The 15,086-nt window shown below is 36.9% G+C and overlaps 1 protein-coding gene across 3 annotated transcripts in view; it reads right to left on the bottom strand.

The window, feature by feature from the left end:
- PRKN (parkin RBR E3 ubiquitin protein ligase) overlaps positions 1 to 15,086 on the bottom strand; it is a 682,323-nt gene that overhangs the window by 261,449 nt on the left and 405,788 nt on the right. For all 3 annotated transcript variants that reach the window (XM_086877979.1, XM_086877978.1, XM_086877980.1), the window contains one exon: positions 5,779 to 5,915. In XM_086877979.1, coding sequence (XP_086734105.1) covers positions 5,779 to 5,915 — 137 coding nt within the window. The remainder of the gene's footprint in view (positions 1 to 5,778; positions 5,916 to 15,086) is intronic.

The raw sequence follows: 15,086 nt of genomic DNA, 5'->3' as shown, positions 1-15,086 counted from the left end.
ATATATTGCAATAGAAGGACTAGTGAGAGATAAGGGAGAAAAACACCTTTGGGTAAGACATCTCAAGCAGAATTTAATTATGGCCACTCAGATTTCTGCAAGTATCACATTGTAGGATTTCACTGTAGTTGTTCCCAGAGAAGAATCCAATGCCTGCTTCAAATATACCATGGGATCAAGCTCTGCTTGTTTTGTAGATTTGGAGGCTGTTTAGATAAGAAGTTGGCAATCTGTAGCCACAGAAACAGCACAAATACTTAAGGGAACAAACCTCAGATGTCACTGTTTGAACTTCAGTCAACACTGAAAATGGAAATGAAAGAGCTGTTGTGACTTCTAACTATGTCCTTTGAGCTAGTCTCATGAGCTTGTGCTGGTAAAGGAACACAAAAAAGCACTTGATACACTGTTAGTTCATGTTTATTTTATGACCACAGTGAGAGAAGAATGCAGAAGACCATAAAAAATTCTTCAGGAAACTGCTTCAGGAAACTTCTGCAAATATGACTAATCCTTGAGAGTAAAAATCTGGTTTATCTGTATGTTTTTGTCTCCTTTCTCTGTCCAAGTCTGCCTCTGTATGCCCAGATATTTCAAAACAACAAGAAATTACAAAAAGTTTACTGCTGCCAAGAATTTAACAGCTCCTAAATATTAAACTTGAAGAACATTTTGCACTAATTCCTAAATCCGCAAATGTGTGTGTTTCAATCCCTTTTATTTTATTCCTCTTATAATCACTCCCATTTCCTGAATTCTGTGATTTCCTAAGGTATCTCAAATATGTTTAAGCAGGGTTGTTGGAGAACACAGACTGTTGACATATTGGGGCTTCACACCAAGAAACTCTTATTTCTTATACTGAATGGTTCACTTTAGGCCCCACCAAACTATCCATGTTTCTACAATACACTCTTGAGAAGGTTCTGTTCCTAGAACACTGACCTTCACTTTAAAGCCCCTTGCAAACACACACCTCCTGAAATTTATTGGAGCTTTTGTCCATAACAGAAAAGATTCAAACACACTATTTGGTGTGCTCAAATCACAGTTTTCCTCCTCCCTTCTACTTACAAACTTTGCTTAAGCTGCTCATTCTCCCCTTTTCTACAAGGGTACTAGGATTTTGAAAGATGATTCAGAGATTCATGACTGCATTGACATACCATTATTATACAAATAGCATGTAATGTGGATAAAAAATTTAATCTAACCCTAGGAGCTTTCCTTCAGTGGAATGTGGTTCTTGAGGCAATTTATTATACTTTAAAGCTTTAGTCCTTTTTATTAGTAGTCCCATACACAAATTGGGGTAATTCTCTTTATTTATTTATACATCTGCAGTAAAATCAGATTACTTGCAGATACAATAGTGTTTTACAGTCATCATGAGAACTGCATCTTTTATCTGGATGAGTACTCAGAAGAAATAAAGTGATACAAAGATATTTTTGCAAAGTGCCTACAGCAGTGTAAAACCTTGCCTTTCCTTGGTATCACCAACTTTTCTACTAGCAAAGAACTGTGGAAGTCTATTCTACATTGGGGACCAAGATTCATAATGCTCTAATGCTATTTAAAAAGTGCAACTATGTTCATAGGAGCAGAATGCATTTAAAAGGGGTAATACATTTTATACTTGTATACAATTCCTTCTTTGAGGCAATGCTATAACATTCTTTGCCCGGCACAGTAACTAAATAACCATAAATGATCTTTCATGCATATGCAAATCCATCCCTCTAAGCACCTTATTAATTATTTCAAAGATACTTGGAGGTCACCACTCATGGAAATTTCTATGCATGAAGCCTCATTAATACAAGACACCACACAGAGAGATGGGATAGATTTTTGTTGCTATTTAACAAGGGCAGAGAGTATATAATCTGTAACATTTACTTTTTTATTTTAGTGACCAATGAAATTTGGCCAGCTCCTGTCTGCAAGTGCTTCCCCTGTGCTGATGCAGTGGGTTTGAGTCGTGGGGCTGCTGCCACACTCCTGTGAACAGCTAATCCTATCAATGCACCAGTCACTGTGCTCAGAGCTCTGGTCCTCAACGCTGGCTGTTCTCAGCTGGACTACTGCTGCCTGGCACTCGATTAGCAGCTGAACACTATGGAATTAATGTTGTTCTTCCAATAATCACAGCAATGACACATTTTGTTTTGGAACAAAGTGAAGCTATCACACTATTGAGGTGATCTATCACAGCTCATCAGCTGAGATGATAGCTTTCTTTTGAACACTTCTTATCTCCTGCTTAATTAGGCCCCATAACAGAAATCAAAGCAAAGCAAGGATATAACCATACAAAATAACTAAATGCAATGAAAAAATGCATCCTCTGGCACATCTGTGCCAGAAAGCAAGAAATTAAACCTACTTGAGAAGCCCTGTTTATCTGAAATCCCTAGATCCTTTCCAGCTCAAGTTATACACTTGTGATGATAACACTGATCTCGTCTGTCACAGTGACCCTTTGCTGTAGCAGCTGCTGTTTATTTTTATTCTGCTGTGTGTGATGCTTTCACCTCTAGGTTGATCCAATAAAAGATATAAAAAACTTGCTATGTTGGTACATTCCCTTGATAAAAATCGGGAACAGTGAGTCAAATGTTAATGGAAACTGCAGGCTATGTTCATTATGTTATCTCTATTTTTGAAAAACACTAGAATGAACAGAACTAATTGGAAGTGCCAACAATTTAAATATGCTTAATTACAAAATCAAACCCTCCTGTACAATTTGAGGGCAGTGTGTGCACGTATGCCTTGAAGGAATGTGCTAGTTTTTAAGTACATCTCTTCTTACATGAAAATGATCACATAACTTTTAAAAAGTCCAAACCTCAAACTTCAAGACATCACAAACACTATTTCAGGATTAGTCTGTGGTCTTTAAAAATACATGTATTAATGGACTCTTTTGAGCTACCTGTGCAAACTGGTCAGCTACCATAACACAAATCTCATCAGAGTGAATGTGACTTTGTTTTGTGTTCCTTTTTGAAGAAGGCTTAATAAAGCTCAGACCTAACATTTTTCTATTTTACTTTTACTTACTTTCATTCTCTGTTAGATATAACATGTATTAAAACCACATTGCCAGAATAAGCAAGGTCTTTTCTTGGCATGTCCCATGGCGTTCATTCCTGTCATGGAGAATTCATTTGAGGCTTCATTGAAGTAATTAGAAAAGCTGTGTCAAATAATGCTTTATCATACCCACATTTAATACAAACTAAAAACTGCAGTTGCAAAATGAAGATTGTGAAATGTAGACTGTAAAAATGCCATCTTATGCTATTCTGTAGAAGTACCATGATAAGTGGAAAAGATAATCACGTGATGCTGTTGTGAAAGTTTATTAACTGAATTCACTGATGATGAGAGCTGCTGCATCCACAGCCATCTATGAAGGAGGCTAAAACCCCTTGGATCTGAACAGCAGGAAGGGGTTGGCAACACAGGCATGTCTCCTTCTCACAGGTATGATGAAACTCAGTCTCATGACTTTGTCAATGAACAAAAAATAATCATTAGTTCCTAACTCAAGTATAACTTAATATTAGAGACAGCCCAAAAACCTGTATATCAGAAAGTTAGGTTCAGATACCTGCAGAAATGAACCAGTGAAGTCACAACAGCCCTGCTTTTTCATTCTGCAAAGCACCTTGAAAGAGAATACTTCCAAGAGCATTTTTTTCTTTTTGTGCAAAACTGCTAATGTAACTGAGACAACTGGTGGAGGTAGCAATTAACAAGAGAGAGAAAAGGTATTGCAACTGTATTACTATTACTACTGCTATCAGAACTGCTTTATGGTAGAGCATTTTGAAACAACTTTCCAATTTGGAGAGTTCTGAAACTTTGAGATTAGCAATATTTTAGTGTTCCCATATTTAGCTAATTTAACACTCAGAATGTAACACAGCTGAGCCTAGACTGGTATCAATAGCTTCTTTTCCATTCCCTCAGCTGAACTCACTTGAACAGAAGTACACCCATCCTTCATGCATTCTCCACATCATCCCTTTCTTAAGCCAAACCCATGCTTTCCTCTCCACTCCAAGACTGAAATTGCATCACTAAGCATCCCAGCACCATCTTCTTGCTTATCCTCCTCATCCCATCCCTACTCTGCTTCCACTGTTCAATTCCCATAATGTTCAACTCCAGCAAACAAACAAGACTGGCTGGCAGCTGCTACTCAGGAGTAAAAACTTCTGAAAACTTCGTAGTCTCCTCTCTGAGAAAAAAGAACTTCTGAAGTGAACAACTGGAGTTGAAGATATATGGAAAAATCCTAATACAAGTTTAGTGCAGCATGACTAGCAATGGGTTTACAGACAGAAGAGGCAGAAGGGTCATTAGTTTGACATATCAGCCTGAAGTGGAGGAAGCTCTGTGACACCCACCACAGCAGCAAGAAGGCCCACAAGCGAGGAGAAAGATGAGTTGCCTGCTGCACCACTGGCATAACTGATTAACCTAAGGAGCTAACAGAAGAAAACAGAAGAAAATCAATAAAAGAAGAGAGAAAAGGAAGGATTCTACTCAAGCAGCTTATTAATTTGCGTGGGAGCAGCAAATGGATTAACTTCTGGAGAAGCAACGAAGGAAGCTGAGAATACAGACTGACCACACAGTACTATGCTAAGGTAAAGGTCAAGGAAAGAACACTGGGTATTAAGTTCCTGTTCAGTTTCTCATGACAAGTTTTCCTACACAACATTAGAAATTATTCTGCGTAGGATGACATCAGTGTGTAAGTGTAGTAGCTGTTTAGGGGGAAGTAAAATAAGACCTGGCAATACAGCACAGAAACAGCAATTTAAGTGAAATGTGAAGAAACATTGCTTGTTTGAAGCAATAAAAAATAAATAATTTAAAATATTTCTTACTGCTGTACTTTCAATATCCTCAAGGAATGTTTTCAGATTAAATAGGTGACACTTTACTAGGAACTTTTGTCAATTTTTCTCCCATCTAATGGAATTTGAAAGTTATTTATCAGCCATTCAGGCAACCAGGCAAACCCATCTTCTATGCAGCTTCTAATATGCTGTAAAATTATTCTCATACCATGATACAGCACTTGAGACAAACATATATGCTCCCATTCCAATTTAACAAGAAGAAAAAATAATGCTATGTATAGAATATACTTTTTCACAGCAAAAAGTTTTCACAGTTCTGCAGTTCACAGGCCAATTAAATTGAATCAATCCTCAGAACAAATCTATACTCCATATAAGTCTTTGTTTAGTTAAGTCAAACTTTATTTCCTACTCAGGTAAAACATTTCATTCAATGAGTTGATAATTAGTAATAACTTCACTAAAAGGAAGATTAAAATTCCTTTTCCTGTTTTATTACTACTTGAAGACAGACCAAGAAAGCTAATAATTTACTTAATTTGAAAGTGCAAATGTGGTCAAGGTGTTTTGGGGTTTTTTTAGCCAGAGTGTAATGCTATCATCTGCTTGCACTTCATGATTATAAAATACTAATGTGAAGAAAGTAAACATTTGATCTTAAAATAAACGCCCTTTAAAATCCACTTGATTCTCCAGTTCATGTGCTTAGCAAAATCTACTTCAATATTCAAATATTTTCTCCAAGAAATTACACAACTCCTAAGAATGCAGTATAATTTCGCTGATATCCACGAAACTAATAGGTGATAAAAAAAATCTTACCTTGAAATCAAAATCACATTAAAAAAAAAAATATATATATATATATAAAAAAAAATCACCTGAAACCTACCTACACAGGGGAGGGAATAGCCAAGCTCTGGGTCATGGATGAACTGGCGGTCATTCAGCATGGTCACACAGTACAAATGGAAGCAGTCCAGGCAAATGACATGGCGATGCACACATTGAAACACAAGCACAGGACTCCTGTTAAGAACAAAATAGTAAGAGTGATGAACAAGGACTGGACTGACTGCACAAAAAACTTAATTTCAAACTTCTAATTTAATAATGATTTTTAATTCATAATGTACAGGATTATTACATACGTAAAAAAAGAATTTATCCTGGCATACTGCAGCGCTTTTAAAAAGAGATGGTTTCTAACATGATGCAGGCATGAGGAAATGGAAGTAAAGCTTTTACTGAAAGTTGAAACTTTATTGAAAACTGAAGCCTAAAGCAAGAAAAATCCTTTAGTAACAGATATTCTTTGTATGAGGTGAGGAAAGATCACATATGGCAAAACATCAAATAGCAATAGGTAAGATAAAATAGGAATGTGACCATCTAGGAAAGCTAAAGATTTTGTGAAAACCACCATGTGCCTTCAGCCTTTCAAGGCAGTCATTTTAACTCTGCAAAGAAGACATTCCCTTAGTAATAATGAGTAAAGTAATTCAGTTTCTGGTCAGAGGTGTGGGATTCAATTTGAGAGTGAGACACCTAAACTTAAGTGTTGGGTAAGCAAGGAATTCCATATGGTAAGTGGGAAATTTCTGCTGTGGTCAATACACTTAGTGGAGGCTGGAGCTGACCAGCCTCTAAGGACCTCCAGTAGGGTGAGCTGAATCAATTTGGGTCCATTCCCTGTATGGGCTAAGCCTCCATGGAGCATTACAGGGATCCAGACGTGGATCACGTCTGGATCACACGTGCAGAGACTAAATATGGCCATGCCAAGCCTGACAGAATACTGCCTGTGGAGATGCAGGGAGGAAACACTTGGAATAAGTGAGCACAAACAGTTTTACTTCTGAGCTGGCCCACACTCAGAGACTCTCCAGTGATGGTTACAGCAAGGAGAGCCAGAGAACCAGTGGTTTCCAGAAACCTGCCCAGGACCAGCACACTGAAGGTGAAAGAAAAATTGAATAACACATAAAATATTGCAATCATGTGAAATGTGCCTTCACTACAGAAGCATGCTGATCAAACCTAATGGTTTTGCTTTAATATAGGTTAACTTCTGCCAGCTTCTGCTGGACATAACTCAGTTGTCTACTCCAAAGTAAAGTGTATTTCTTATCTTTCAGTTATTAACAACCTCAAGTCTCAAAAAGACAAAAATAAAGGGAGATGTGTTAAGTTGAACACAATAGTGAGATTCCCATTCAGATGCTGAAATACTTTACTGTAATTTGCTTGTGAGTGAACACAGGCAGAAATTTAACACAAACTTCAATTTCTTTTTTAGCAAACTATTTAAAAAAAAAAATAAAGCTATGAATTCTCACACATTTGTAGTACTCCTGGAGACAAGTACTGAAATACAAAATCAAATACAGCAAGACTTGTGATAAAATAATTAGAATTAGAAATACTGCTACATCTTCTCTAAAACCTGCTAGATGATGCTTTGAAAACCCCCTGAAAAAGTAAAAGACAGACTTCAATATGGGAATACAGCTTCAAAATGTAATCAATAATTTTACATACTTTATACAAGCATTTAATCTTCCATGAAAATATGGTTTAATATTTTACATACTAAAGAATTCATGGCAGTGTGTTAGTATCTCCAGAAATATAATCTCTGTGTTTTAAGGATTTTCTTGAATAAAGCAGCTTTAAACTGAATTAAATAAAACCTCCCCATTACTAATCCTTATTAGTTGCCCACTTGCTGTTCTGAATGTACCAAATAATAATTTTAAAAAGACAGCTGTAAGGCAAAATGAGAAGCTGATCTCTATGCATTGAGCTCTGGATGGAGATGTAGAGGAGCAGTTATCTCGTCCCTACAGTGCAGCAGTCCCTATGGTCACCTGTCAAATGTAACCATTAGAAAAACACCCCGATATTTCTTCTTAACATGCAGATGTAATTGAATTTGCCTATAGTTTTAATGGGTATCTCCCTTTAAGTGTTAATTGCTCTTTTGTATTCAGTGTCTGAGTATCTTTTCTAGTTTCATGGGAAGCTCCCTGGTTCCAAATTCATGCCTCTCTGACCTTCACTTCAAAGACAAAATATATGTGTGTGGTGTGATGCATAAGAGAAAGCCATCAAAAGTGGAGTATCTTAAAAAATCTAGGCTAAAAATGAAAATAGTTTTATCAAGATTTCCACCTAAACTCATACAAAATCAATACTAACAACATTTCATTATGCAAACGAACTACTATGATCAGTTTCTGCTCTAAATTATTTTGTGATAATTGATTTTGCTTCTTAATGTTTCACAACAATTTAAAATCAAAACTTTAGTGTCCAGAAGGGGCATAGTGTACATACATGTACATATTTAAACTGCATCTTTATTAATCTGAAAAAAATGGTATCTTTTAACACCATCAGACTCCAAGCAATGTGTACAAGATAGAGATAAATCTGGGTTCTGACTGTGTCAGAAAAAAAAAAAGCATAGTTTTCACAGCTCTTACACTGCCCGCTAATTTTTCAGCCCAGGCTATCTGTGTCATAAGGCTTTGAGAAACTCAATCTGTATGCGAGGCAGATTCATCCAAATTCCTTTGGCATTGGAACAATTGCTGCAGTCCAACATATGCAGATTTTGAATCAAAAGAGTGCAATTCTAGTTAAAAAGGGGCATAAAAATCTTGTTCCTGAGATCAGTAAAGATGAAGACGTAGGGATTATATATTCACAATGCCCAGGTGAAGCTAGTGAATACTCATTTAGGATAACCCCAAGAGTTACTGATAGAAGCTTGCTTGTACCAAACACAATTTATTTTAGAAAGGAGTATTATGAAAGCAAAAAAAATTGCCACAGTGTAACAAAGTCCCTTCCTCAATCTAACACAACAGGCTAGTAATGTAAATCTGATATATATTTTAGAAAGTGTTTCATAGTTTCCATTTACAGAATGTGTTTGGCTGAATTAGAGGCTTCATGAGAATAATATATAAGAAAAATGTTTCTCACAGCAAGGGATAAATTGGTCCTTTTTGTTCACCAATTAGGAATGTAACCACTTTTAAAAGCCGAAAATCCAACATTACAATGCATCACTAGAAATTTCCATAATAAGTAACTCACTCCCGTGCTTGGATTCCTTTTCATTAGAATTTTATCAGTATGCACTGGCTTAAATGAAAAAGAAAGGGGATCCTAAATGCTTCTGCTTCGTGTTAGTACTGTGGGATAACTGTGGCACAACAACAGCACCGGTGGAAATGCTTTCTGGTCCACAATCCCTTCCTCCTTCCCTCCAGAGCAGAAAGATGCAGATAATTCTTGGACTGCCTACCACAGGATACTGGCTAAAGAAAGATACAAAGGCTTGATCTTGTTTAGCTAAGAATCATTCTGAGAAACTGGTTGTTCTAGTACACTCCAAAAATCTCATGATGGTTGTTTTATTGCATTGAGATTGAGTCCAATGGCTACGGATGCCAGGGGCTACTTAGCATACGGAATTATTTGTAGACATAGGAGTGGATCAGTCGATATATCTTGCAAAGCCTACTGAAAAATAAATGAGATAATTTCTCTCTTGCTTGGTCCTTACTCTTAATGTTTTGAAAAAAGCTAGACTGAATAAAGGTTAAACAGCACTGTACATATATGAGACCATTATTTTTTAAAAAATGTGAGTAGCCACAGTCTGAAGCACTTTGGGGCAAGGAATACATCTAAGTCTCTAGAAGTACGTGAGAATCATGTTGGACAAATCTGTGAAACTGCCTTCAGGTCATTTCTAGGTGACAGTTGGATTTTTCTCACCTCAATCTCAAAATCTTAACCAAATAATAATAAAAAAACCTTAGCAGATGTCTATAAGGCTGCCTTGATGGGATTACAGGCAGCAAAGCAAAAATAGCCATGTGGAGTTCATTTCTCTGCAGAAAATAAATATGAATGCACACAGCTATATCAGAGTCTTTAACCCCACCTATGAGTACTATATTTATCATGAAACACTTCTGTATTTCTAGCACATTTTTCCACTTTGGCAATTTTCCTGTACTTCAAAAAGCTTACTATATAAGCACTGTGAAATAATTTCATTTCTAAATGGATCTCCATGTCATTTCAAAGCAGATCTGTGCTAGTTTTCAGGTCAGCATCATTCAAGAAAAGGTGAGTCACTGAAAAAAATGTGCAAGGGGAAAAAAAAAAGTAAAATATAAACTTTGGTGATATAGACACAACAGGCACTCTCCTGCTTCATAAACAATCAAAATAATTAAACAGAAATACTGTCCTTGAGCAGCAGTCAATCCATTTTGGCTCTATCATTGTAGCAGAACAAAATTACAATGCTTAAATAAGCCAAATTATTCATCCATCATGTGGCTTCCCCATAGAACTGTATGTAGGAGAATATAGTCTTCTAATTCCTACAAAGCTGGTGACACTTCTGGCTTTCCTGTCTATCTCACACACTCCACAGTCTTATTCAGAACTATTGAAAGAATTGCCTGTTTATGATGCTTTAAGTGCATACTTTTCTTACCAAGAAAATACTTCCAAGTACTTTCTGATTGAATATGGTATTAAAATCCATTAGAGAGACGGTAATATTTCTATAAAATATAAATATAGAAAGTATAGAAAAATTGCTGCAGTCATTTGTAGTTTAGAATTTATGCAGCTTGGAGGAAAGTAGAGCAGCAAATCCTGCTTTTTAATGAGCAATATGGTACTTTGGATTAATAGAAACAGTGACCTATCAATTACAGGCAACTTGTGAGTAACAATGCAGGCCCCAAATATTTAGACAAGGATAGGCATTTGAAATGGGTATCAAGACCTCACCTGAGAAAAGAAAAAGCACTAAGTACTAAGAAAGTAATATCAGTGATATTACTTTGCAGTCAAGAACTCATCTTTCATAGACTTTTAGGAACAAAGAAAAGTACATCCCTACTTTTCGTTTCCTAAGGGATGAAAATACATCTTTACATAGGCAATGCTAATTAAAAACCCCAGTATATATAAATATAGTATTATAAGAAAACTAACTTATTAAATCCCTTAAAACAGTAACAACAAAAAAATCCTGGTTTTTTGTCTTTGATCACTTGCCACACAATTCATCAAAGGTCATGAAATGGAGGTTATGAACACCATGAGACATCACTGCAAGCTTCAATTTGCTGGCTGTGCTTCTGTATAAAAATGTATTCTGACCCACAGCTGTTAACTTAAAGAGGCATCAGCAAGTGAAATCTGACCTATTTTCTCCTCTGTTACGTTACATGTTTTCCTCTAAAATGTGCTTTCATGTTTCTTATTTCTGCTGGAAAGCAGCGCCAAGGGGCCAGAACCCAGAAGCAGCCTGACTGCACTAACCCAGAATGTAAGAGGAAAAAACAGGCACACTTAAAATTAGTGCACGTGATGGCATCTACTCCTTTCAGCAGCGTTCCTGTTAACCCCATTGTTAAGGGTTTTTTCAGGGTATGGAAATGACACACATTATTGCCTGTAAAATCTCTGCTCAGTGTGGCAGGCAACATCATCTGCTGCCTGAGGACACAGGCAAAGGAATTCTATGTTACATGCACTGGTACATTCAAAATAGTACCTGGTACTATGTGTGTGCTCTGCCTGCTTGCTCAGACGTGCCTTGTATGAGCTCTGTGTTCAGACACAATAACCACCCTTGCCACAAACAGCTGAATCTTATGATAGCAAGAAGGTGATTGGGCTGGAGGAGAAACATCCCATGATCTATCAGATTCAGTTCACAGTACTCCTCTGCACAGCAAACAACTGACAAATCAGACATGCTTTGAAAGGAGATGGATAGAACCTGCTCCTTTTCCTCCATCTGTGCTTGTAAAACCTCACTAATACTCCACTGGAGAGAAAAGGAAAATACCTTGGTAATAGGAGGGAAAGACGACAGAAGTCCATAAACTGCCCTAGCCCAAACCCTTGTTTGCTCGCTGGTTACCCTTTGTAGCTTGCTGAGCTCCAGCTTACTGTGAACTGATTCCTCCATACTGACACTTTGGCATGAAATGACCTCCCAAACCTGTGTCATTTGTACTCTCAGCTTTTGCCACCAAAGGGTGGCAAATGCTTCTTTCACCCCTCCCCAGATTTAAGCCGGTCACAGCAGACCTTCCTCTCCTCTGAGGCAGCACCCAGCCCTTAACAGCACAAGCAAAACTGCTCATCTCCGACAGTCCACAACAGCCACACATTCCTGTTAGCCCAAGCAGACTTCCTTTCACAGACCTGTAACTTCCTGTCTACAGACACACAGTAAGAAAGCAGTATCGTTTGTTTTTCAGGAAAAAAACCCAAACTCACCAAGGTAACCAATGAAATTGGGAAAATGATGGGATATCACAATAAGAGGAAAAAGGTCTAACTTCACCTGTACCATTTTCAGCACCAAACAATCCTTCAGTAATTAAGAATGAACAAATGAAAAAGTCAAAATGTCTTCATACCATAATGGCATTTTATTCCCCTGATTGGTCCCACTGGGCCTACTGAGATCCTGTTGATTTCTTTCACGAATTTAAACCTTATTTAGTAATCTTATTTTAGTTTTACTCTCAACATCTATGCTAGTAAAATTAATATTGTCAGAAAATGTTCTTATGCCACTGGAATGCAACTGTCTATGCTGTTAAATTGTTAGAATGGGCCCTGCCATGGTTTTTAGGCTTGCCAAATAGCAAAATCCCTAACAGCTCTTGGGCGTAGTCCAGGGGTTACTGTGTGCTGTCTCCGACAGACAACATCAGTCTGCATGTTTTAATGATTTAAAATCAGATTTTAAAACAAAGAGTCCCGTAATACAGATTTATCACAACAAAGATGTAGTTTGGGACTGTTTTCTTCTTACCACATGTTGCCAAATTATTTAGTTTTCTTATTTTCCATTCTCAAAATCAAACCTTTTGAGATAGCCTGTGAAAATCAATGTGTCTGTAAACACGTTATACAGAATGTTCCTAACACAAAAGAGAAGACACAATCGTGAGCTCTTTTTGCCTTCTTGGGGATGCTGAAATCCCTGGAAAAGGTACAGGAGGTAAAGAATGTTACTTATTATCTTAAGGGATGCTATCATATTATACTTTTCATTCCCCAGGACTCCAGGAGGAACCAGAACTTTTGGATAAAACACGTCTCCACTGTGTAAATTTCAGTTATTCCCTTCTAGTTAGCTTTGAAAACACACCCTGGTGCATGAACTTTAGGAGTGTATTTCTTAACATATAGAAGCAAAAATAAGACTGGAAAACAAAGTAAGATAGAGAAGCAGAGAAGAGGGGAGAGGAAAGATGGAAGAGGCAACAGAAGGTAGAAGGGATAAATTAAGTGCATTTACTCTTAGAGAACTTTCACCGCCTTAATATTATGTTTTATGCTTTTTCTCATCTTTCTTTTCAAATAAGGATATTCAATTTATATGTTGATCCAAACAATAACTTGAGGGTGCTTCCCATTAAATAAGTCCTCAGTCTGAACCAAAGATATGATTATTATCTTATATAAAAAATAAACCCTCGAGCTATTGTTACAACAAGACATTTCTTTATAGAAATCCCTTTTTTTTTAGCTCCTCACTGTCTTTAAAATTTACAGATAATATTTTATCCTTTTCTCCTCAAGGCAAATACCTTAGCATAAATGTCAAGATGCAGTTATCTGAGAACACCTTCTACATCAGCAATCCACTCAAAGGAAAGAACAAGCCTTGGGCTAGCAATTCTCACAGAAGGCATTCTGACTTGGCAGACTTTAAGTGCTCAAAGCAGTCAATTATCTTTAGTAATCTAAAGAAAGTAGTTTGCAACATCCACCAAAAAATTGTACTAGCAGTGAAAGTGGCTTCTTTATGTCTTATTCATATTGTGGATTTCTGTTTCTGATTTTATTATAGCCGTGTCACAATTGTAGAATTTAAATAGCCAACATGCACTCAACTCTATGCTTAAATTTAATTTCCCTCCTTCTTACCTACATGCCAACTTCCAGCACTTAAAAGAGTAAATGGAATCAACTTTCCAACTAGGAAAAACCCAAGAAATGCCACTACCACCACACCCTCCCCACCCAAATTAAGTTGAAAACCCAAACAAAATATTATAAAATTTGGGAAGCATTATTTCTGAATTTGTAACTGGGACAATAAAAATATGCAAAAAATTCTCAAGACGTATCATTATTGAACCCAATTCAAAAGACGATTCTGGAAGCTCAAATAATTTTAGGTGACTGTTTTCTATTTAATCTTGGCATTGATTTTCATTAGTTTTATACTGCCTAATAAGAGGCTGGCTGGTTTTCTTCCAAGGAAAGAAATCTTGTATCTATGTATAAGGTCTCAGGCAGTGTACTCATCTTCGTAGGGGAGTACTCAGGAAAAATCTTCTGCCTACCTGACCTAATAATCTGTGTAACTCTAAGGAAGACTGACATCAACCTAAATATATATTTGCATTCCCATGGGAATACCAGATCTTGATACCCAAACAATGCGCAGAGTACAGTGAAAGTCAGTAACAAATAGATGCATGAGATTTACCCCTGCCCTACACTTACTGAATATTGCAGGGATGGAAGAAAGGGTATTCTTAATACTGCTTTATAATATTATCTCTGAAAATCTTGTGGAAACTGTTTGTGATGCTAACAAGAACTGGCTTATGATAGAAGAAAAAAAAATAAATTTGTAGGAAAAAGAAATTGTGGTGGTCATTCCCTCTGTTCCTCAAGCAGAACAGGTTTTCAGGTAATGAAATAATGATATACTATTCATATAAATGCTACAGAACTCATATGAAGACTCTTACTGGAAATTGTGTGTGCCTGAAAGGGCATGTATCTCAGGGATCTCACTAAAAACTTCACTTTTGTCCAGCTTTCCCTTGTTTTGATAAAGCCGTTTACTTCCCACTCACATGCAGCTAGTTAAGTGGACTGACACAGGGTGAGGGAAAAGGTGTATGGATTTCTGATCTTACCCTCTCCTTGTCCTCCCTGACCATTTGCTTAAAGAAAAGGATGCAGCAAGCAAACTCTGCAACTTTCTCGTAGGGGACACAATAGCCACAATTATCAGCACTAATGAATAGTTTTGACTCCTCATGTCTATGTACAGCTTTCTCAGAACATGTGGATCATTCCCACGGAGACTATTCATACTGACTTCTGTTA

Source organism: Cyanistes caeruleus, chromosome 2 (assembly GCF_971803275.1).
Source record: "Cyanistes caeruleus chromosome 2, bCyaCae1.hap1.1, whole genome shotgun sequence".
Classification (NCBI taxonomy): domain Eukaryota; kingdom Metazoa; phylum Chordata; class Aves; order Passeriformes; family Paridae; genus Cyanistes; species Cyanistes caeruleus.
The sequence above is the reverse complement of the archived record's forward strand: the minus strand, read 5'-3'. Positions and strand labels throughout refer to the sequence as shown.